Below are 25,638 nucleotides of genomic sequence, written 5' to 3' on the forward strand. Positions count from 1 at the left end.
TACTTTCTACCAACTCAAAATTATTGGAAAATATTTGGAGGGGATATGTATGTTACACTGCTCTTGTTTTGCATGCTTTGAAATGTTCAAATTTACATTAAAATTCAGTCACTTCTGTTAATAACTCTCATTACCCCAAATTGTAACTTATCCTATTAAGTTGGCTTTTTGGGGCCTCCACTCTCATGATGAAGTGATTATTCAAAAATACCAACTTTAAGATTAAAAAAAAGAAGTTGCATACCGTTTTCATTAAGAAGCAAAGTTCTATGTACAATAATTCAGGAAACAAAATACAATGTTAGTGTTTACATTATTTGCCACAAAATAGTAAACCTTATTTCTTATCATGATTTTAAGACCCATGCTGGCAATTTTAGCTTATTTGCCTAGGAGGAAGCTTTGTGTTTGGCTTTGGGTTTGTTTCTATATGAGCAGATTGGTGACCACTATGTGAACACACATTATGTCCACATATTTATTGTATATGACTTTGTCTCTAAAACTGATTCTTCTTGGGAATTCTAATCTGCACAAATTGACTTAGCTTTTTTCCAAAACATTTCAGAAGTTTGCCTGTAATGTACTCAAATTCTTTTATGCAAGTTCATAATAATGAAGATAGATAAAATCTCTCGAAATTATTCCCTGTGTGCTACTTTTGCCTTTACTTCTGCATTTTCTCCACCCCCAAGGAGGGTGCCAGAGGCTTAGACCACCATGTTATAAGGAGGGACCCAAACCAACATCCACCTCCATGGTACCACATAAAAGAGACACTCCTTCTAGTCCCACAAACACTGGGGAATTCTTTTTTACAGAGAATGAGCTCTTGTGACAGGATCTGTATCTGACGTTTTAGCCCAGACAGCTGCAACCACCAGGCTTTTAAAATACAGTAATGTTTGCAGAAGAAATGCTGACTTAACAACTATTAAACAAACACATGTATGCCCTTAATAGCTCTTGCTGCCAGAGTTTGTCAAAACACCAATCTAAATTACTTTTGGCTGCCTCCAGATGGCTTGATCCTGCACACCAGCCTCCCATTCATCTATCTTCTGTAACAGAGATTTGTTTCCACATTCTCAATATGCTGCCTGCAGGACCTAATTAAGCTTTTTGATTTTGCTGTGCCTAAGCATATGACTTCTTGGTGCTTTTCCATTGCTAATTGTTTTGGCAGGGGAAGGGAACATGAAGTGTGGCAACCAAAGACCTCACGTCTGCCACAGGTTCTTGAGTTCTGTGTGTATGTGCAGGGCTGTAATCATCCCATAAGAGATCCCACAAAGGAAAATTGGTTGATAAAATTGGTTGCATTTTTTCCCCACCCTCAGAAATCAGCCAGAGAGAATCAGACCCCAGCTCTTGTTGTTGTCCTTCGTGTCTCAAATGCAGAGAGAGAACACCTCCTGTACTCCCTTGGTAAAGACAGTTCCATTTATCATTCTTTCTTTACAAAGTGCATAGCAAAGAAGAAAAAGCCACTCTCCTGTACTCCTTGTGCAAGGCAGGGGCGTAATTTGATGCTGAAGCCAAAGTAACGTCTTTAATGAAAGTCTCTGATGGTAACATTCAGGAGCAAAAATTCATCAAGCATACAGTCTATTCAGATAAGAGTAACTGAATGCAATATTGTGATTTTGGGCTAAAATACAAAATTGAATTTGATATTTGTGTTGTCTTCCTTTGCCTCTTAGCAATGAAGATAAAATCCTTAGGGAAGGCTGAGATATTTGTTAGTGCAGAATGCTGAGTGACAGCCTGTAAGGGCACAGGATAATCCTCTCCAGAAATGTTATTTCCACACTTTTTTGGGTTTGTGTTCATATTCAACATAAGCAAAATGAGAGGTGTCTGGACTTTCTTTCCTTTTCATGTTATATAGCATTCATGTTCATGTAGGTTTAGTATAAAAAAAGTCATGGAACTGCTCAGAGTGCCTGGAAAACATTAATATCAGAGGCAGGAATTTTGGTAAATATCAACCACAGAAAATGCATCAAATTAGCTTAATGCAGAAAAGTTTGAAAAGCTCAGACTTCAAAAGACAAAGCAAGAGTCTTGATAAAAAAGATATGGATACTGCAAAATGGACACTGCAAAAAGAACAGCTGAGTTCTTCAGCCATCTCATATTTAGTTCATCCTGCTTTGTGCAAAGAATGTATTATATTTTAAAAGCAATATATATCTAAAATACCAATATTTTTTAATTGTCCACATCAGCTCTCCATAGCTGGAAATTTTCTAACAGTAAAGATGCATAATTATCACCTCAACAAAACATTAATCATTCTCTCTAGACAATTTGACTGGTTATCCAGTTATTAACCACCAGCTATTTATTGGCAGCTGATTTATCATAGATATCTGTATTTAAGAGTTTAGCACTTTTAGTTTTAGCTAATACTGCATGCAGATTTGTAACTGGTCATTGGTCTGAGCCTTAAAATTAAAACCTCATTTTGTAAGACACAGCCAATGCAGCATCTTTTAAGGCCTGTAAGAGTATTATATGGTGAATAGAGGCCAAAATTATTTTGTGTGTTGCATAGTAAATCCTTTGAATTCATTATTTTTGGTTTCTAACTATAATTGTATGTAACTTCCATAATAACATGTGGTCAATATAACTTCAACATGCAGAGGCAGAAAATTCCATCATAGCAACTAATAATTTTGAAAAACATGTGAAAATATTTCTCTTCTCTGTCAGACATCATTTACTAATATGTCCCATATTGCTGAATTCAGAAGAGACAGAGAGAGAGAGAAACAACTGATTTGTTTCTCAGTCTCCTGAAAACAGATTCATTTACTGCCAACTGCAGAAAATGGGCTTATTTCTGGATAAGCAGGCAATAGTGCTTCAGTGAGATGGTCTTTGAAAATTACCATCTCTACCAGTGAAAATTTTTTTTCTTTTTTTTTTTTTTTTTTTTTGTTTTTTTTTTTATTTTTTCCCTAAAACAGAAAAAATTTATTGGGAAGGGTCTTTGAAAATTACCATCTCTACCACTGAAAATTATTTTTTCAAATTTTTTGTTGTTTTTTAATTGATTGTTTCCTATAAGCAGCATAATTTTTGGTGGAAAGCCCAGAGGGAAACATAAATGAAAATTAATGTATTGTATATATTCATTTAATGATGAATAGTTCTCTGTCATGGAAGAAAGAAGAGACATACAAATAAAATTAGCACTAGTTAATACATTTTTTTACATTCTTAATGAAAACATTATACTACTAGAGTAATCGTATAAACTACTACTTTCCTCACCAAAGTCCTCTTTCTAGAAAGTATTTGACAGTAGAAAATACTGAAAAGCCATGCTTTTTCCAAACAGTATATTAATCTCAGTAACTGTCATACACAGGTACTTAATTCTGCAAGAGATAGAATCATTTTGGTGCGCTCAGGTTCTTGTAAGAACTTGAAAAGGCTTCTAAAATAGAAAAAGTAAATTTCATTAATTTTCTTCCAGAAAAATAGTTTTAAGATACATCCAATAACTCAAATTTGTCACACACATTTCTTTCTTTTACTCAGTAGCATTTTCTTTCCTGCAAGGCCATTTTGCAGATCTATAGGAAATTCTTTCTTCCCTTGGTTTGAGGGATCCCATTCTGCAGAAATGAGACAGTTTCAATAAAAGCCTAGTTCTTCCAGGGTCTGTTCTGAAAATACTCAGTCCACTTCCAAAATATGCAAGTTTTTTCAATTCACAGTCAGTTTTTGTGGAGGTTTGGTTTGTTGTTGATTTTTCAATGGCCAATAGGTTGTGAGGCACAAAATAAAATGTAGCCATGGAGCTGTAATAATTCCATCACTCTTTCTTCATCCTGGTGATCTGGTAGCACCACTGGAAGGAGCAAACAGTATTCCTACTGTTCCTACCCAACTTTTGAAGAGAAAGCTAAGAAAATTATTTTTCTTTGTCAGAGGAAAAAAAAACAAAAAAGAGGAGATACTCTTTTGCTCTGTTATTATGACCCCTATAAAACTAACAACCACAACGTAATCTTGTAACTCTCATTCATATTCAGGACAGGTACTCAGGAGCTGTTTTCAAGAAAATCACGGAAGGACTGAACACACCTGACAATTATTTAAACTTGTTGTTTAGACCCAGGCAATAATTTCTCGTGCTTAAAACCACTTGGGCTTTCTGACTTAGGCAGGCAGTAGCAGATTATCTGCTTTTGCAGAGAATACCCTTGAAACAACCAGCTCTTTGATTATGTGTGAGGTTTAACCTGGAGGGAAGAGGCACATGTCAGGGCTCTGCAAAAGCTCTTTACTGGAGGAGACTTTCAGTAGGGATTTGGGATTTGACACATATGGATACCTGTGGAAGACTCTGAGAATTTATACCATTTAATTTCAGGTAATAGTAGTGACATTCTTCTCTTCCAATTTTCCAAATCCCATAAGGCTTAAGCTTTTGTATAACTGCCCACTTTCCATTATTTGAAGATTCTGAAATGGGCATGAATACAACTATTTTAAAATTTATAACTTCTTTTCTTTTTTTTTTTTTTTGGCTTAAAGCTCTCTCGCAAGTGATTACAAAGCTACACTAATAACAATGTTGGTCCATTGCTGTGACTGAATTTTTCAGTGGTTTTGTGACATTAGTCAATGTTTAAAGATCCTAGGTTATGTACTTTTCCTACTGATCTGCAATCTAAATCTAATTATTTTATGGTTTCCCTATTTGCCTATTTTGTCATTGTACATCACTTCTATTTTCACACACAGAGCAATATATATATTACATTAAAAAAGACTAATGAATTTAGCAAAAAAATATTATTTTCCTTTCACACACAGAGCAATATATATATTAAAACAGACTAATGAATTTAGCAAAAAAATATTATTTTCCTAATTCGTAATTCCTAAATTAACTTTTATTTGCAACAAATTCAAGAGATATTAATCTTAATAAAGTATTTTTCCTCTCTCTGAACTTAATAATATTAGCAGCAATGTTATTTGTAACTGGGAAAGGCAAGAGCTCTTTTTCTCTTCTGGTTATTCTATTTCCCTTTCTCTTTTTTTTACTGTCTACTATTTCTGTCTTCCAAGACTTCCCTTTCCACAGCAATTCTAGAAAAACAATGCATTTCCATATAATTTATGTGTTGGTTTAATGATGAACAATTTCTTAGCACTGAATATTTGTGCTCTCACCTATGTATCAGATAGACAGAAGGTTTTCTAGAGGAGGGAAAATTATTTGCAAGAGAATATTTCTGAAGGAAGTTCAGGAGGCTGAAATATTCATGGAGTGTAGGACTGAAATCTGGGAACATAATAGGAAAGTCAAGGGAAAAGGACAACTCAAAGGAAAAAAAAAGGGACATACTGTATTACAATGGGGAATGGAGGGAAGAGGAACAGCAATATTTGCTGGGCATCTACCTTCACTGTGGAACAAAACAATTTACATCTAATTTGCGCTTTTTTTTTTCCAAACAGCAGTGACTGACCTACCACTTAGAAAAAATAGTGTTTGAAAAGGTCTATGATAGCAGTGTTCCTATTTCCTGTCTCTGAGGTATCAACATAGCATCTTGCCAGAGCAATCCATACAGGCTTCCGTGGGTATTCAGTATGAATAAGCTTACTGAGGCTGTCACATGCAGAAATATCATGAGACCTAGATCCCCACTCAAAACACATTGAAAAATTGAGACAGTTTTTCATCCTTCTTATTGATGTTGCATATTAAAGAATTTATTTATTCTCACAAATTTCCAAATCATTACAAAGGAGTTTAATCTAAACGTCTTCCTCTTGATAGATATTGAAAGATATAATTTTAAAGTTTTATATTTTGAGTTGCAAATTCCCTATAATGCTGTACAAATTAGTCAGCCTGTGTATACCCCTCACTCTTCTGCCTATGTTTCTCTAACTACTTTTTTACAATAATAACAATTTAAACTCTTCTTAATATTACGTTCTTAGCATGCTAGGCCTTAAACAAATATTTGGACAATTACTTTTTTACAATAATAAAAATTAAACTCTTCTTAATATTACTTCTTAATATTAGTTCTTAGCATGCTAGGCCTTAAACAAATATTTGGAGGGGATCTGATGGCTGATCCCTCTGATTCGATGCTTGAAATCAGTTTGATCTTTTTCACCAGAAACTGAAATTTGAACTATCTAATCTAACATCTTACTTGCATTTGAGGTACAAGAGAAAGATTTGCTTGAAAGAGTAAATGCCAGAAAAACAGCCAGTGCTGCTGTGTGAACTTTTACTTGACAGCCTGCATCCCACCCTTCTGTTGTAATACAGCTGGCAGCTCCTTGAGAAAGAGATTTCTTCTTTGGAGTTCAACCAACTGTGATCATAGCAATCAGTCAGTGGACTTGCTTCAGAAGTTACTGCTCTACACCAGTCTGTGCGTTCATTGGTTTTCTAAACAGTAAAGTCAGGAGCAAGACAGGGGGCAGTGCAGAAGGAGGCATATCAGAGAGAAACACTGCTTAAACAGAGCAAATTGGAACTTTCTGATGTTTCTCTCATGTTTGCTAAATGTTTTTAAAAATATAAAGAGCTTCAGGCTAGGTGTTATTGTCACTAGTGTTGCTCTGATAATAGCTTTTTGTGTGACCCCAAGGAACAACTACTCACATCTTGCCTTACTGGGTCATTCAGCTGTGCATTTGCATACTGTGGTATAACCCTAATTGAAATAAAATCACAGTATGTCCTGATATGAGGCAAGCTTTCAACTAGTAAAATGAATTGGATCATAGATTGTTTTCTACATATTTATCTTGGTGTCACATTTGACCTTGTTTACAAACCACTTTCCAACTACCTTGGAATAATGATCTACACACCATAATTTGAAAAGAAGCACAACTGTGTCAGGGGTATTTATGATGATATTCAATAGTCTCTGTTTGGCCCAAATGTGTGTTGATTTCAAAGGCCTTGATTTTGGCTGATTTGGTTTCAGTCTCTTTGGGGGAAATTTTTTGCTTAGTTTTAATTAGGAACTGTAGCTCAAAAGCACTATGTAACTATCCATTGAGTTCAGGGATTTTTTTTTTCTTAGGTTCAGGTCAGATCCTTAAAATTCTCACCATTCCTCAAGCCAAAGTTCAAATTTTTCTACATCAGCCATAAACACTCTACAAGTTTAACAGATCATAACAATCTCAATGCTGATGTAGCTTTAAAAAAAATGGGAATTAGGTCATATTCTGCAGGATAAGAGTTTTATTGCTAAGAGTTTAACTACTGTCCTTCAAATTCTTTAATTTCTAAAGTCTTCAGCTTTGATTCTGAAATCATCTAAGGACCAGTTTTGCTCAATAAAATTAAATCCTTCACAACACATTAGAGCATAATTAAAAGTCAGAAAATAAGACTTAAATGTGAAGTAGACATAACAGAGTGAATCTGTCATGAATGACCTGCCATAGCTGACGTTGTTATGCTAGTGACTGTTGCTAATGCTAATGGCGAAGCATTTGTTTAATATGAAATGTATAGACTGAATTCCAGCAAATATAGAGGGTTGTTTTTTCTTTTCAGTAGTCTCTAATCCTATATACAAAAAAAAAAAAACCAAAAAAACAAAACACACCAAACAAAAAAAAAATGAAAAGAAACAGACAATCTGAGCTCTCCACACTTGAATCCCAGCGAAGAATTTGTTTAATTTGAAATGTATAAACTGAATTCCAGCAAATATAGAGGTGGCTTATTTTCAGTCGTCTTTAATCCTATATACAGAAACAAAACCAAAAAAAGCCAAAACACACCAAACAAAAAAAAAATACAAAAAGAAACAGACAATCTGAGCTCTCCACACTTGAATCCCATAGCCTTTATTCTAAAGAAGGATGGAAAGTTGAATCAGCTGTCACCCTGTAGCCAGCTACTTTTATAAAATATTTTGATAGCCACACAGACACCAGAAAGTAGGTATAAGTCCCAACAGTTATAAATTTTTCTAGGATGACAGAAAGGTTTGGGTTAGAAAGGACCTTAAATATAATCTGTGTACAACTAGTGCCACCCAGCAGACCAGGCTGCTCGATGCCCAACCCAATCTGGCCTTGAACATTTGCAGAGATTAATCATCCACAACTTCTCTGGGCAACCAATCCCAATGTCTCACCATCCTCAGAGAAAATTTCTTCCTAATATCTAGGAAGATATTTAGGATTAATATCTAATTTGAATCTGCCCTCTTTCAGTTTGAAGCCATTCCCTCTTGTCCTATCATGTAGTGACACACCTTTGTCAAAAGTCCCTCGCCTATCCTTCTTGTAGGCACCTTTAGGTACTGGAAGGCTGATACAAGGTTTTCCCAGAGACTTTTCTTCTCCAGGTGCAGCAGCCCCCAACTCTCATCCTGTAAAAGGTGTTCCAGCCCTGTGATCATCTTCATGGCTCTCCTCTGAACTTGCTCCAACAAGTCCACATCCTTCTTATGTTTGGGCACACCAGAGCTGGATGAAGTGCTCCACATGGAGTCTCATGGGAGCAGAACAGAGGGGGAGAATCACCTCCCTCACCTGATGGTCATGTTCCTTGTGATGAAGCCCAGAATACGATTGGCTTTGTTAGCTCTGAGTACACACTGCTGACTCATTTCTTTTCAACCAACACTCTAGATGTCTTTTGCCAGAAGCAGTTATTTGCCAAAAGTACCCACTGGAAATGGCCTTTTTTTCTTGCCATCTAAATCAAGGGACACAAAGTAAAGAGAGTTTTTCAGGCAAACTATGAACAAGAACTAGTCAAAATGAAAAACTACCAACTTTCAGACTGCATTTTTCACAAGAACTGTTTGTTCTGAACTATTTGAAAGTAGCTAACATGTTCACAGAAATCAAGATCAATATACAAAAAAGGAAAACTGAAGCATTTCTCAAATAATCTAATTTATACTGCAGATCTATCCTTTCTTAGCATAAAAATGGATATGGGATGGAACTGGAAGCTACATCTTCTGAGACAGTAAAGTTATTGGAACAAAACTGGAGCTCATTATTGCAGTTTATATAGCAGTATTGTGCCAAACTGTTTTCCTTCCTTTAGCAGAGATGAAGGACCCTGAGAGATATTGAATAAGGGTTTGTCTCCTTGCAAAATAAATTTTTTCACTTGTATACACATACTCAAATTAATCATGGTTATACTTTAAATCTGGAATCAAGTATGATTTGGTTTCAAGCTGACCCTGCCTAGGTGTCAGTAGTTAGGGGTATTTCATGTTCAGGATGACTCTTTATAGGCTATAAAACTAAAACTGTATTGCTGGGTACAGCATTCACAGAAAAGTAGAATTCCAGCCATGTAATTGTATAAGGATGAGTAATGGTAAAGTGGTTTTGCTGGGAGGAGGCAAAAATGATGCAAGGGGAATTCAGCAAGAAAGTAACAGATGGGGAAGGAGGAGTCAGAGAGAGAGAGACCTTAACAGTGTTCATTACTTCACAGGATCTTACAGTTTGGGAAGAGATGCTGGCAGCAATTCTCAGAACTAAATAGTTTTGGTAGCTTAATTCCATAGACTATATAAAATTAAATTTAGTCTAGGGTGTGCTTGTATTGTTAAACCCTAATGTACATTTCCCACAGTGGGAAACCACTTGAAAAGAAACTTTCTTTAAATGTTTGCTCGACATGGTGCATAAAAGTGCAAGCAGAGCCCTCATTTGTCAGGGACTGTGATCACATAATCCAGTGAAAAATGCTACAGAAAATGTCAATAATGGAAGCACAAAGTTGCACAAGACCTATTTAGTGGAAATCATAGAATCACAGAATGCTTTGTCTTGGTAGGGACCTTAAAGATCATTTAGTTCCACTCTCCCCTGCCACAGACAGGGGCAACTTCCACTAGACCAGGTTGTTCAAGTATTAGTATTATGTTCTTAATGGACAATAACAATCAGGCAATTAAATTTACCCATCTGCTGCAAGCAAGTTGTCAAAATTTCAAACTGTACAACTACTCCTTGTAGCTTGAAACAGCAATATGAAGGAGTCTCCAGGAGAAGTACTGTAGCATTCAGCAAGTGCAAAGGAGAAGATTAAGGGAAATCACATCAAATACGTACTGAATTCCCCAAATTTACTGTGAGTTGGCTCTTTCTTTTTTTACTTCTGAAGATATAGCAGCCAGAGTGAAACAATCAATTCTGCTACCAAAATATTTGACAGAGTCTACAACACGTGATTTTAAAAATGTGACTTTTGTATTTTAAAAGAGCTTAGACATGGGAAAATGAGGTGAAACCTGAAGCCAAAAATGTAACCTGATTAAACTCTACACAGAATATGCACCTCAAAAATCATCAATGAGGAAGAGAGAAAATTATTAATACCCCATATTGTTAGATGCTCTTAGAATCTAGAGGTAACCATAAAGAAATATGCCAGGCAGAATAAAGCAGGAGAGTATCCAGACTGCAGTCTTCCATGCTATGGAAGGTAAGAGCATAAGTGAATGAGGATACCTGAGAAAGATCCCATCCTAATCAAAAAAGACATTACTCAAACAAGACAAGCACCGAACCTCAGTTCTTGAATTGGATGAGACATTAGAAAAGTGGGGTTAAAAAAACCAGTATGAGGCTTCCCTAAGGGGAAAAAGGTGTCTTAGTGTCAAACACTGCTTCTTGTAAATTAGAAAAGATGTATAGAAAATTTTCAGCTAGATGATTCATACCTGCCTCATACCTGCATGACAAGAAATCAGCAGCTCTTCCATATGTCTGTGTAGCACTGTATAGGGAAACTGGAATATCAGTGTCATGACAAGCCATCAGACCCTTTTGCCACATACTACACTCAGGTGAGTCATCTGGGACAAAAATCCTTTCACTTATGAGAATAAATATAATTTAAAAATCCAGACATATATTTAAGACAAAAAAAAATATGATCCCTTTATTTCAACAGCTTTATTCTGGATTTACATTGAGGTAATTTGGAGTGGTGACACTTGAATATCCTTCTGTAAATCAAAAGGTCTTTCCACTGATATTCCAGGAATTCCTATGGTTTGTGACTTTTTGTTCCCTTACACAAAATAAATCTTGTTTTCTTCACAGTGTATGCAGAAAGTGAATGAACACAAGGTTTTCCAAAGCACTGAATATTAGGAATATTTGCCAGAAATCAAGGAAAGTGTAGTCTATTGGAATAAATCAAGTGAGACTCCATTTTCTTCATGTAGGAAAAACCAATTCTTTATTCACACCACTCATCTTATACTGGTTTTACAGGTACTAGTTGTTTTTCACCCGGGAATAGATTGTTATATTAATGAACTGTTCATACCAGGATTGTTTTCAAATGGGAACCTGCAAAGTACTAGCTGCACTTGGAAGAAATTACAGGCCAACCACCAATCTAACAGAGCAGGCCTGATTTCAGGAGGCCTTTCTTTTACAATTTTTCTACCTAAGTGTAACAGTAGTCAACCTAGCACTGGTCTAGAGGATACACAGCTGGTTGTGGGATGCACAACTGTCCTTTCCACTCATCTCTGACCAGACTGGAATTAAATCCAGCTCTGTGCTTACTTGTAGAAGAATCTCCTTATCAGATGCGCTTGCCATGGAAATTATACACAGTAGATCAGGACTAAAAGAATGCTTTTGCAGATTCACAGAATCTGGTATCTTCATTTGTATTGTGGCTGCACTTGCAAAGCATCGTCTTGGAAAAACAGTCACTATGACTTGATTTCACAGGCTGTGCTCAGGACACTAAAAGTTCTGTCTCCATATGTCCATTTTGCTGCTTTAAATCTTGAGTTGCTCACTCCAAAATAACAAAATTACCAAGTAATTTAATCAGTAAACTTAGTGTAAATAAGAACAGAAATTTAACTTAAACATTTTGAAAAATTGAAAGAAAAGCACGTGATGAAATTTTCCAGGTTTTTATTCTTTTACATGAACTCTGACATTGTCACATTCCACTTGATTAATTTTTTGTGAACTGTGCTTTTGTGTTTCGTTCAGTGCTTCTAAGACAGCTTCTCTGAAAAGTACATGGACTTTCAGATTTCTGTTTTTGTAATCTTAAATAGTTAGTCTTTCAAATCCAGTGCTACCATAAGGATTTTAATTCAAACTGCTGTTCAGTGAAATGCTGTGGAAACACTAAACCCATCACTTAATCCTACACCTGTCAACAAGAGTCTGCTGTAGTTGTCAAACCAAGTCAAATGACACACCTTCAATGTACACAATATTATTAGCAAATTGGATAATCAATCACATGTGTATGGTTTGACAGTAGTAGTTTGAACACACTGAATTTAAAACAGATTTTTAAGAGGCAGGACCCATCTCTCTTGTACTAAGAAAGAAAGATAGTAAGTAAAATAGGGACAATATGAACTCCCCAGTCAGATTATACAATTAAAGGACACCTTAGGAAATGGTTGGGCCAAATCTTTTTCTTTGCCTTACTATGACGTTTTCCCACAGAATACATAAATAAGAGGTCATTACTTCAGATAAACAAAAATATAGTTCTGCAACAGGAGGAGAAAGGTTAGGGAGATATTTGGTAGATTTGTTGGGGAGATATTTAGTAGATTTACACAGGTATCTTTACAGTAAAAAGCAACTGTTTTGTTTCTAAAGAGTATCAGGATAACATTAAGCATAAGATGTGCCTGCAGCCACAGTAAGTAGTTTTAGTTAGGAGGAATTCTAATACTTAGCTGTACAGAAAACTGTTGGGAGTGAGTTTTGTCTGCATCACTGTTGTCTGTCTTGCTTCCATAAACAGCTCTGAAACCAGCTGATCCCCAGAGTCTGAATATTGATCTCAATGTCTTTGTTCTTTGCTTCACAAGCTTTGCCTAATCCTCTACAGGAAAATGTCTTAGTGTTTTAATTACCTGAATGGGTATATGTAACTTTGAATATTTGCCCAAGCTTTGTCTAAAATTCAGGTTGCACAATAAGCTCAACAATTTTCCCAAAATGCATTTCACTGGCATGAGAGTTATTGGAAGAAAGGATGAGAGCAGAGAAGGAACATATCTAGAGACATAAAAAATACAGCCTAATCATATTACAAATAAATTCTGCCTCGTGCCTGCAGAAAGATACTTTAATGGAAAATGGTGTACTGTATGTCAGCTTTTTTATGTATAGATGTCCTCCTTGGACAAAATGCACCTCTTCAGATTAGAACTGGAAAAAATGTTTCAGTTTTGCAGAAAAAAATATCCACTTAAAGTATTACTTCCATGCTGCACTTCTTGAAATTTATTCCTTATCCTTTCCCCACTCAAGAAAAATTATATCTTGCTCTTATTAATTGAACAAATGTGCAGAATTAGGGGAAAGAAAAAAACTTTCATTAACGTATGGCTACAAAATTACTATGCAATTTAATCATTAATTGAAATACACAAATAGTAGGTATCGTTCAATTGTTTGGCATTTTGGGACAAGTGATTGGGGATTTTGGTGTTAAACTGTTCTTTTTAACTATACCTATTTGCCCTCACAGCTTCATTATGGAAATGAATGTAAAATACTTCTCTGCAATTATTTTTCCTCTTCCAGCCCCCTCTTTTTCCTAGTTGAAAGAATCACTGAAATAATTTGACTTTTGACAGTAAGTCTGTCAGCAAAAAAGCAGGGTCTGGAGAATGTTCTCTTTCTCTGCAGAATATACAGCCTGAGCTGCAAAACAGCAGTGCCTCTCTGCTTCTATTGGCATTCTCACCCTTACCTAAAATAGAATTTTCTTTAAAGTAAAGGTGGGATTCAGCCCACCAATTTGATTCATGTCTGAGAGTGTAGATAACCATCCGCTGAAGAGTGGACTGAAATCTCCACCATTTTTTTTAACAGCTTATGAAAGTAACTTCCATCTGATTGATTTTCTAACAGGGAAAGTTTCCATCTCTCAATGCTTCGTCTCTAAATCATCTAGTTATCCTCACTGACTTCCTTTTTAACATAATATCAGTTTAGACTGATTCTCTTTTGCTCTGAACAAGAGCAATTTCTAACACTCTTTTCCCATGGCACAAGAAATTATTTCACAAATGGCTAGAATACTAGTTTCAACCATTAGGTTAATATGTGCTTCCCAAAACAAGTTTGATTGAACAAATATTGCTTTTATATTTAATATTTTTATTCAGGCCTCACAACAGAGAAGAAACTGACAGTATAAATGGTGATAGCACTGTCAATTAAATTAAGATACATTATGCCTGGTTTGTCAACATTTATGATTTAAATATATTTGTACATGTGGAAAGAAAAAGCAATATTAGCTAAGGCTGATTTGAATAGGAGAAAAAAGTCTTGTTGACAGGAAAATAACAAAAGGTATTTCTGCTCTGTTCTGCATTAACTCTCCTAAAGTTAGAATAACACCACAGAAGTCAGTTATACCACTGACATTTGGAGCTAAGTTAAAATGGGATGTGATCATTAGCTTACAAATATCTTTTGAGGTCATAGCATGGAGAATGGAAAAAAGATTGTACTTTTGTAGTAGTATGATTTCAACATCAGGTATATAAAGACATAATAACATCCATAGGTTTATTTCAAAGATGCAGAAGCATAATACTCTATGTGCCTACTTGGCACATGTGCAACTGCTGATATGCACAGCAACTTTGAATACACAGAGCATCATAGCTCTGAAAATATGGTTGTGGGGGAGACATTTATTCTTCAGGCATACACAGTTTTAAAGATATGCATAGTGCTTAGTGAAACCAAAAAAGACAGCTTGTCTTGGTGATACTAAATTAGGAAAAGGAACCATGACTTCAGCTTAGTAGAAGCACATTTTATTGATAAGTTTTCTTTGCCTCATTGTGAGACACATGTAAAGCAGTGTCTTTTACTGTGTACTGCATTAATATCATTACCATGCATGCAGTTCTATTGTTAATATTGTTGAGATGGCACATGTTCATGGGTAAGTAATCTGCCTGTTTACGGTGCCACTAGGAAACTGCTGACTCCACCAGTACACAGGCTTGTTTAAACCTTTCTCTGCTTCTGACCTGCTCAGTATTTGGTATTCAACACTGTATGAGTGATTACCTGTGACCTCCATTACACAGGCTGTTGGGTTGCTAAGGAATAACTCTCAAGAGGTTAAGAGCCTTGCAGTCACCTTGATCTCAGTGCCAGTGATTATCTGTGCTAATTTTCTGCTTGTTGTTGTGCTGCAGCACTGACCATATCTGTCCCTTGACATGCTGAAGTAGGAACAATTATGGCTGTAGATAGAGAGATGTACTGGTTGCTTTCACACTATAATCTCTTCAACATGTTATTGCAGATGAAACATCATCATTCAACATTAAATTTTTATACCCATTGAGGGGCCAGCAGTCCTTGTTCTGTTCTGTAATAACAGCCAGAGCTGAGTTACTACAGAAAAATATAGTCATCTTCAGCCTTACTCTAGCTGGTGCCAGTGAATTATCCTTCACCAGCTTCATGGTCTTCAACCTTGAAAAAGTGAATTTGTTTGGTCTTTATGCAAATTAAATAAATGTCAACTCCAGGCAAAAGGTTTCATGTGACAGGAATTTTAAATTTAATATCATTTCTTCAAATTGTCTGTTATCATCTACTTAAAAACACACATTGAATATTAAGTATGGGCTTACTGAAGCTATTAATCATTCAGCTAAATAAAACCACTAGGAAGCTCTGAATAACTGTAAATAAAATAATAGCTTTTATACCTGCTACTTCTTAGTTCCATACAGACTGAAGTGAAAGACAAAATAAGAGCTGTCATATAGTTCAGAAAAAAATTGCCAGTTTTACATTAAGACACAGTGATGCATCTTAAGATATAGACACATGATCACTATGCACAGTCTACTATTATTTAATGATATTTTAGATCCTCTGGCACACATAGCTTTCCTGCTGCTGGGTTCTATTCTCTCAGGCTTGCTCAATTCAGTGTTTCACATGAAATGTATCTTAGGATTTCTTTTCTCAAATAAATTAAAGGAAGGACCACAGTTGCCTGCAGCTCTCATGATCTTCTACTGCAATTTTGTGCAGACAGACAGTACAACTTATTCTATTATTAGCAACTGGGCACTTGCATGTGAAAAAGGTGTAGCAGAGACAGAAATTGTGCCCTGACCTGCTCTGGTAGAATTCTTGACACATTCTTCAAAGTATGCACAAAAAACCCCACTTTGCTCAATGTTCAAGAGCAGAAATTATCCACAAGTCCATTCCCTGTGAAAAGCTTCTGTAATGTGTAGTTGATCTTTAAGGTCCTTTCCAACCTAAATCACACTATTATTCCATAGTGTCCCTTTACTTTCAGGGAAAGTTTTCCTCTGTGTTTTGCACTCATTACCTCTATCTTTTCTATCTTTTTCCTTTCTCACTTAAAGGTTCTCCTTCTTTTGTGATACTTTCTTCGTGTTTCTTACCTTTACTATTCATCATTGTCCTTCTCAAAACAGTAAAAGAGCATGTTACCATGTTACTAGGCAGAGTATAAATAAACCCTTGTGACTTTTCTATGCAGAGCCATTATTGGCTCATTGGTTTGTTGGTTTGGGGCTTTTTTCTTTTTTTTCTTTTTTTTTTTTTTGGTGGGGGATGTATGAGATAGATAAGACTTCTTTGTTATTTCTTCACCACAAAAGTAGAAAGTTGCCAATGGAATGCAAAACCAGGAATCTGGGATTGACTTTGCTATTGAAAGCTCAAAAGTAGTTTTCTCATGGACGTCTGTAATTTCACATTTGTTTGTTTCCCTTGATGGTGCCTGTCTTTTCACAGATTAGTATGTGTATTCCTTCCTGAACCTGAGAGGAAATACATCCCTGTAACACTTATTTAGCATTTATTTTTTTAACTTTTTACTTTTTGTCTTTTTAACGAAAACAATTTGGTGGACTCAAGGACCAGGAAGAAGTCCAATCCTTTTCATGTTTCTCTAAATCAAAGTAAATGTCTTAGCTCACCTTCTCACTCATTTCCCACTCTTTCATGTATTTAAATGTCTACCTACTCTACTGATGATGCTATGTTAGACCAGAAAAGAAGAGGGTGTCAGTTTTGGAATGCTAACTTCATTTGATCACTCAGAGAATTACACTATAATGATCCTCTAATTACAGAGCTGTCTCACTGTGTTAAATCCTATCTGTGTCTGCTGTCAGCTGTTTACACAGTTCTTTGTGCCCCAGACTTCACATTTCCAAATATACATGATAGCTGACAACAGCACTGACAAACATAATGTACACTGTACACAGTACAAAAGAAGTGGAAAGACTTTGAAGAAGGGATAGAAATTTGAGAGTAAGCCAATATTACCAGAGAAGTTTTAATCAGTGTGTATTTTCCTATAAGCCCGTTCATTCTTGTTTTTCTGTGTTTTTCCACAGTGGTTATGTCTTTGATTATGATTACTACAGAGATGATTTCTACAATCGGTATGTGTGCCTATATTTTTGTACATCCTACATAATTTTTCATGTTTGAGGATAATATAATCCCATTGTTTGGTTAAACAGGACAATTCTGATTTTATCAATTATTCATTGCATTATTTCTATCGTGTATCAGAAGAATATTTTTAATATCTGGCAGAGAAGATCACCACCACCAAATATATGCTTACTAAACAGGTCCTTAGATCTTATTTTTCTCTAAGAGCTTTTGTGGTATTTGCTGTGCTGAACAGTTTAATGGTAGTTTAGTAGAGTTCTTCCAGACTTACTTTCGCTGGGATGTATAGTGGCTGCAAAATTCTTCAGTATGATGTTCCCAGCTTTGTATTTTCATCCATGTGTACTAAAAAATACAATGTCTCCTCAAGAATGTTCCAAGAACATTTAGAAGTCCAGAAGAACTTTGAGAGAAGCAAAAGCACAATCTGAACAGTGTGTTCCTGTAGGACAAAAAGAATTTGGATGCCTGAGTAATTGGAGATTCTGCCTTGAGTGGTTACACACAGCCCAGCTCAGCACTGTGAAATTGTATTTATTCAGATGTAGCAGAATCCCCACAACACAGGAGTAGTAAGAATGATCACAGATAACCAACTTGTTATCCAGCAGTGCTGTGTCTTTGCATTACAGCACCTTGGTTTGGCACAGGAAAAGTGAGCCAGAGAGGAACAATGCATTGCTCCACCAACCTGTTCTAATCTAAACAGGTTTCTTCTGAACATATTTCACAGGTTTTTTCACAGGTTTCTAATCTGAACATTTCTTCTATGTAAAGCAATGGACAGTAGCAGGGGACAAAACACATAAGACACCCAGAAGTTAAGCTGGCATGTGCTATATATCTTTCTGCTTAGGAACATAGTAGGAAAAATGTAGAAACGATATTTTCATATTTGTTTTCTCCTGATGTGGGTTGAATTTGAGCCAATAGTTTTAGTTTTGCATATAAACCACCATGCCCCCTCTAAAGTATGCTAGAAATAGTGAGATATAGCATGGCCTATGAACATACGAAGTAAAAGCCATCAAAACAGTTTAATCCTGCTCAGTCCAGCCTTTGCAGTAGGAGTAGCACATATCCTGTAAAAAGTTAATTTCCATAGGCTTTTATTTATTTTTTCCAAGGTTACAGCTCTGAATTTCATCTGTGGAATTGCATGTTTTTAAACAGAATAGTGTTTCTCATCTATGCCACATGAATATTAAAGGTATATATCTAATTTTTTCCTCAATTCTGTATTTTATGAGTAGCAGAAATTATAAACTGTAATGGTTAATTTTCACCAAAAAAAAGAAAAAACAAAAATTTTTTAAAAAATATATTGGACATTAAGGGTTGTTTATTGGTGTATCTCTTGATAATCGTGTTGTTAGGTAAAACCATTGACAGTGAAATGTATCCATAAGTCTATTCAATAGTAATTTTTTTTAATTTAGAAGTCTTTTAGAATTAAGACAGCAGAACTTCTATGGTAGAAAACCTGCATATGAGGTCAAAAACGGGTGTCAGGAATGGTTAGTTATTTAAAATAAAATCTATATGAAGATAGATTGGCAAGATCAGAACTGTAAATTTAGAAGAGTGACTGAAAGAAAAGGCATAGTTGCATGCACACTAGTGATTATTGGGACAAAGAATTGCTTTGAAACTGAGCATTTCTCTTTATCATTTCTCATATTACAGGCATAAGAAAAACAGGCATGGTGCTTCAAAACTATAAATGGAAGCACTGTTTTTTAAAAGAAAGCATATTACTGGAATATACAGAACAGGACAAATGAAATACCAAGGCCAAAAGATTTGCAAAATTTCACAAACAAAAGTAGGAAGAGACTGATAACAGTCATTTAGATAAATGTTCTTTCATATATTTAGAGAAAAGGAAGCATAGTTTCACCTTTCACTATATTATCTAAACAAAAACAATTGAAAGCTAAAAGAAATCATGTTCAAACTAATAATCATATTATGAACTTTTGCATGACAGCTTATAGCATTCAGAAACATTTTTTTCCAGTAATATCAAAAAGAAGTTTATGACCAACCTGCAGATCATTTAATATGATAAATGATGACTGGCAATAAACACTAATATTTGTGTTAAAAGTAGAAAAAAATGGTTTAGTGTCCATCTTCACACACAATTCTTTAGTTATGCTAACAATGGCTAGAAGCTGCTTATTTGTGGGAATATTTGAGGCCATGGATTTCAGTCATTGAGTGTAACAGGATCTCTGTGTCACATTTTGTAGGCAGCTATGGAAAAGGAGGGAGATGGTTACACTGTCTGTAGGATTACAGTACAGACAGAAGTGTGGTTTGATTTAAGTACTAGGTATGTACTTACCAAAAATTGAGTTAGAAGATTTAAATTTAACTCTGTGTTCTGTTCATCATATTGTTAGATGCTGTGGTGAGTGAATTACTGTTGCTTGTGTATCTGTTTTCAAATGTGTATCTATCTGCCCAGCTGGGTGACAGTATTCACAACTGTGAAAATTAAGCATGCGGTTATAAATTTCCATAATTACTAGTTGCAAGTAAATTTGAGAATATTTTATGAGGATGTTGCTTATCCATCTGCTTCAGACTCTGAACTGGAAATCTTTGTTTTTTGAACTTTCTTCTCCTGACCTATCATATCCAGAACCCATATATTTTATGTTCTAAATATATCTGTAGCTTTGATTACATTTTTTACTGCCTTTATTTCCCTTTACACAGGTTAGTTATCTGTTATTGATAACTGTATCTTTAGGATTAGGCTATTCTGTTTGGGATCAAAAGTTCATTTTTGTCATAGAATATCTTTGGTTAAAAGTCTGAATATCTGCCTGCTACAGTGGTTTTGGTCTGAACTTTTTTTTTTTTTTTAATTAAGCATGCTTGGTTATTTTAGTATTTCTACACCAATCCATCCTGCAATAGAAAGAACATATGCAAAGACTCTTGTTATTTCAGAAACTGCAGAATATTGCTTTATGGTGATGGTTGTCTTCAGGAAAGTTCTTTTGTACTTTACTTTTCCATCTTTAAGAACAGCAGATAGAAAACTAGAATTTAAGCCATGCATGTAATAAAGGAGCTGAAATGTCACAACAAAATGTACTGCTGTTGGCTGTGAACAATGAAATTATGTGGACCTGTGGAAAGCAAGTTATGGATTTTCCATACGGCAAATTGCAGAGTCCTGAAATACATCCTTCATTTGAATGACACACAAAAAATCTGAGCTGGTCTGTGCACCAGTGTGTGACTGAAATCTGAATAAGGCACTTAATGTGCAGAGGTCCTTGAAATTTAATTTGACTTGATATAAAGTGATTACAGTTTCAAAGGGTAATTTTCTCAGATAACATGCAAATGTAGTTGACATAGCTCCCATGACATGAAATCACAGAGGGTTTTATGGAGTCCAGCTGACTTAATCTTTTCTAGGTTGTTTGATTACCATGGCCGTGTCCCCCCACCGCCCCGTGCAGTGATTCCACTCAAACGTCCTCGTGTGGCTGTGACAACAACTCGTAGAGGCAAAGGGGTTTTCTCCATGAAGGGAGCATCACGGTCCACTTCAAGTGGGACTTCTTCCTCAGGATCCAAATGTGAGTTGCTCATATCAGTTGAATATTATTGAAACAATGATTCTAGCAATTTCTTCAAACAGATAGTTTCCACTATACAGACAGACCTATTGCAGTAATTTCCTAGCCTAAATTTCTAGCTTGAAAAACTGGTTTGTTTAGCAAAGCTTCCACCTTCTCCTGCAAGTCAAGGAGCACATTGATGACATTTAAGGAAATTCTTTCAACATTTGACCTGCTCCCTTAGCCTCAGAAAATGGCTTTAAAAAAATCTCCTCTCAACCTGACTGCTCATTCACCGTGAGATCTCATGAACTGCTGTTAATAAAAAAATAAAAGATAATAATCTTGTTATAGACAGAGGCACATTGATTTCTGTGGAGACCTGAGGTTATATGCAAGCTGGTGGGGGTGGACTTGGTGGGGGGCAGGGGAGGTTGGGTTATGTGTATTCTTTTTTACCAGATTCCTTTGAGTGTAGAAAGAGGCAAAGTATCTTCGTGTTAAAGGAAGTTCAAAACAGGATTGGCAACTTGGGCTTGTTTAACCCTTCTTTAGTGAGTTGGCCCTAGAGGAGCTGATGAACAATAGGCATTCCCTCCTCCAAGCTCACCAAGCTCCCCACTCCCTAGTATGTCCTGGGAACTTCATCGTCCTCTTCGTGCATCTTTCAGCACCCACCCGTCTTCCCCTGCCCCTTATGTGGAGTGATACTGTCCTTGGAAGCATCACTGGAAGAGGAAGAGAAAGATCAGGTAGGGATCAGATATTAGAAAGAATGAAGCAACTGCAGTAAGTCTTTTGCAGTACTAGAGTGGCCAGCAAAACATCATGCTGTCTTGCCATTAAATAGGTGAACTCATCAACAGTACATCTTGCTGCCAGAGGAGTTAATTACGGCATCTACAGGACCCATTCATATACTCTGTTTGTATAACATATTCAAATCTTACGTGCTTGTACCAAACAAAGAAGGATGGACCTCATGAACCCATTAGGATACATTCTTGATCCTATTGTATGACCTGACGATATCAGAGACCTGGAAGGAAAACATGTAATAAACATGTAAATGCATGTGATTGAAAAAATGGACATGTGGCAAAAGCAGCTAAAGATAATGTTGTGCACTCAGGAACAAAGAGTTCTAGACATTCCTTGGAAAGGATAATGTTTTGACAGAGAGCCTCTGTTGCGTGTACAGTTAAATCACTTCCAAGCCTCCAGGGAATGAATGGGCTGGATGTCCATTACCACTAACAAGAGCTTTGATGCCTAATACACAGGAAGACATCTAAATTTAGGTGTTATATTATGAAGCTCACTCAGACCCTAAAAGGATGTCTGGGAGTAGCAATATTTCCTTTGTTCTCTGGAGAATGAACATGAGCCTACACATTTTCATACTCACTTTGAAGTAACCCTTTCCTCAATATTTTAAGAAATACATGATGTTTTCTTCTATTATTTTAAAAGAAAGGAAGCAGATCACTTTAGGAAACTTTGAACTTAAATTACTTTGTTAGTCCTTTTCAGTCCTTGGACCTCTGGGTTTTCACACAGTGAATTAAACCTGTAGTTAGATCTCATTTGTTCACCATTTTCTGTTGTCTTATCTATATGAATACTTAGTAGTATCAGTGCATTCAAATGACTAATTGTCCTATAGTATGCATTAATAACAATAGGCTTCTTAGATACATTTGCCATGAAAAGAGAGTTTATTTTCAAATAAGTTTTTATATATTTTTCTCATTGTCCAGACCAAGAATAGCTATAAAATTCTTCTAGAGAGCTGAGGATATTAGTGTTTGTATCCCAACAGATGTCAAGAAAAGCTCTCACCCAGAAACATGAATTTCTATTGTAGTGAATGAGGCAGAGAATATTACATTAAGATACAGATATTTGTTCCTCAGAACTACTGAAAGTTTGCTTTATATCTTCTACATTTCAAAAAATGGTTTGTAATATTGCATTAGGACCTAAATAATGCATAGAATAGGGTATAGGATTCAACCTTAGTCCAACTGTCCACAGGCACTTGCTATAAGATTTCCAAAACACTGACTGCAAAATATGGCAAATATTGCAGAAACTGTAAATTATTTAATGGAAGTGCAATCAGGAGTGTCGAGATCCAAACAGACAGTGTTATTCTCCAGTGGAGGTATCCTTCAGTGTATTCAGGTGTGATCTGAATTCTAAGTGTCAGTCTTAGAGCTCCAGGTGACAAGATCACCCTTGGATGCACCTCTTTAACTGAAGGGAGAGCTGCAGGATGCATCACTTAAAACATGGGCTTTTTGACCTGTGTTAGGTTTCTATCCTCAATTCATTACAATGACAATTGGAAAAAATGCAGATTTTTATTGTGAAAAAATAAATTGCATAAAATATTTCTGCAGGCAGCATCTTTAAAAGGTGTCAGAGACCCAGTACACAGATGTTCATGCCTAATTTTTCCATAGAATTACCTCCCTTTTTGTCAATTCCAGTTAACACATCACAAATGTAGAAACATGATTTTGTTGACTTGGACAGGAATGTAATCAGCTTATTGTAAGACCTTCATCAGAGAAGTAGTGGAGCCGTTCCCTTAAAACTTCAATTTGAAAAGTAGAGAAGGTATGTTTTGCAACTTCCTTTGCCATTTTCTTGGAAAAGTTGGTTATATTGAATTGTGGGAGAAAGCAATTTAATATTTTGTAGCTCCTTACTCTACACTGCTAATCTGAACCCTTTGAACTAATGCACTGTCAATTCTAATGTTAATTTATTGTTAGGTAAATAAGGAGAATCATTCGAGAAACATTCAACAAATTCTTCAATAAGGAGAAAGATAGTTCATGGGAAGGAAGCTATTTTGAGTTTAATGAAATATAAGACCACAAAACACCTAATTGCAAGTCTAGAATTAACAATGTCAAAATGGTATTGACTATGCTTGGAAGATTTCACCCCCGTATATCAAAACTCTCATGAAATCACTTCCCTTACAAAACCTTTCACATGTAAGTAGAAATCTCATAGATATAACTGTTCACACTCAGACAGGATCCAGAAAATGAACCCATACATGTCATATTAAAGGTCAGAACACAGGAGACCCCTAAGTGAAACCACCTGAATCAAAAGGACTCACTTCAAAAAAGCAGAAATCTAAAGGCAGAAGTTTATTGTTGCACAAAGATATTACAAAAAAATGTAGTATCAAAAATGCCTTGCTAATTGATGAGCATATCTGCAGAAATAATATATGCCGGCACAGTAAACTCCTGTTTGACCAAAAAGTGACAATATATGTTTTAAATCTACTTCCAAAACATAAAATATATTAGGAAGATTTTATTCCTTTCTTAAATCCATAATTTTTCCAGGAACAGTTATCAATATTTTGTTTTCTCTTTAAGTCCAAAGACTAGAAGAACATAAATCAACATTTCCAAATTACAGAAGTAACTCACAAAATTAAACATGTTGGTGGATAAATCACACATAGTAGGTCTTCATGTTAATGGTATGAAGCAGTACATTCCAATTGCTGTTTAGAACTGGGAAGAGTTCGCTTTTTATTACAATGTAGAAATTGAAGCACTCAGAGTGTGCACTTTAATTTTACACATCTAAAATCATGAGGAAAATATTAATCAAATATTTTATAATCTGTGTGCTTGAAATTAAGGAGTGGACACTTCAGACTTTAAAATATGTATTGAATTGTGTCTTTAAATGAATTAATTTTGACTCATAGAGTTTATATTTAGCTTCTTCAGCTGATCCATTTTTCAGTGATATCTACAGTAATAAAATATGATAATTTTTTTTTATTAAACATGAAGGGCTTAGTTAAAAATATATGGCATTTCTTCCCAAAGAAATCTGAATCATGCTTTTGTGGATGAATCAATTTGCAGTTAGGCAAAAAAATATGTTTCACAAAAAGCTATAGTTCAACAGTAGCACTTTCATTTTTCAAAATGCAATTGACCTTAATTTTATTCCTCTTATAATGCACTGGATGTGACTGTCTACTTTGGTGTTAGATGTTTCAATGAAAGATGCATTTTAGAAGGCCACAAAGGGCTAGAAAGTGTAACTGATTCAAATTCCTTACTCTTGCAAGTAGCATCATCATCTAATCCTTTAAGATCTTAAAAATAGTCAGGGTTTGGGGTTTTTTTCTGTTTCTTGTCATTTCCAGCTTAGTTTTTTTCTCATTTGTTCATATTCTCTTTTTTTGTTCCAACACTGCCTTAGCATAAAAGTGTTATTTTTTTTTACCTTTTTTTGTCTTCAACAAACAAGAAAAATGCTTCTGTCACACTAAAGGCTTTCCATTTTTATGGTCATCTTCACAGCTGCTCTCCACATGTACCTGCTAGAATTCAGTGATTCAACCTGTACTCACCAGGTCCTCATACAGAGACAAAACATTTCTCCATCCTTAGCAATACATCATTTGACATGCCCTAGCGCTGCATTTTCCTTCTCATGGTTGCAGATAGTGATATTCTGTTATCAACCCAAGGATAATTCTGTCACTGTCTTCTTC

At 35.6% G+C, this 25,638-nt stretch overlaps 1 protein-coding gene across 4 annotated transcripts in view; it reads left to right on the top strand.

Moving 5' to 3' along the window:
• The window catches only part of RALYL (RALY RNA binding protein like), a 368,663-nt gene that overhangs the window by 316,759 nt on the left and 26,266 nt on the right, over positions 1-25,638 (top strand). For 3 of the 4 annotated variants that reach the window (XM_039695648.1, XM_039695649.1, XM_039695651.1), the window contains 3 exons: positions 17,436-17,483; positions 20,941-21,104; positions 21,758-21,838. In XM_039695648.1, the coding sequence (XP_039551582.1) occupies positions 17,436-17,483; positions 20,941-21,104; positions 21,758-21,838 (293 nt within the window). The remainder of the gene's footprint in view (positions 1-17,435; positions 17,484-20,940; positions 21,105-21,757; positions 21,839-25,638) is intronic. The other variant, XM_039695650.1, reaches the window with a different exon arrangement.

The sequence above is a fragment of the Passer montanus genome, unplaced genomic scaffold (genome assembly GCF_014805655.1).
Source record: "Passer montanus isolate IOZ18808 unplaced genomic scaffold, ASM1480565v1 scaffold90, whole genome shotgun sequence".
NCBI classification, from domain to species: domain Eukaryota; kingdom Metazoa; phylum Chordata; class Aves; order Passeriformes; family Passeridae; genus Passer; species Passer montanus.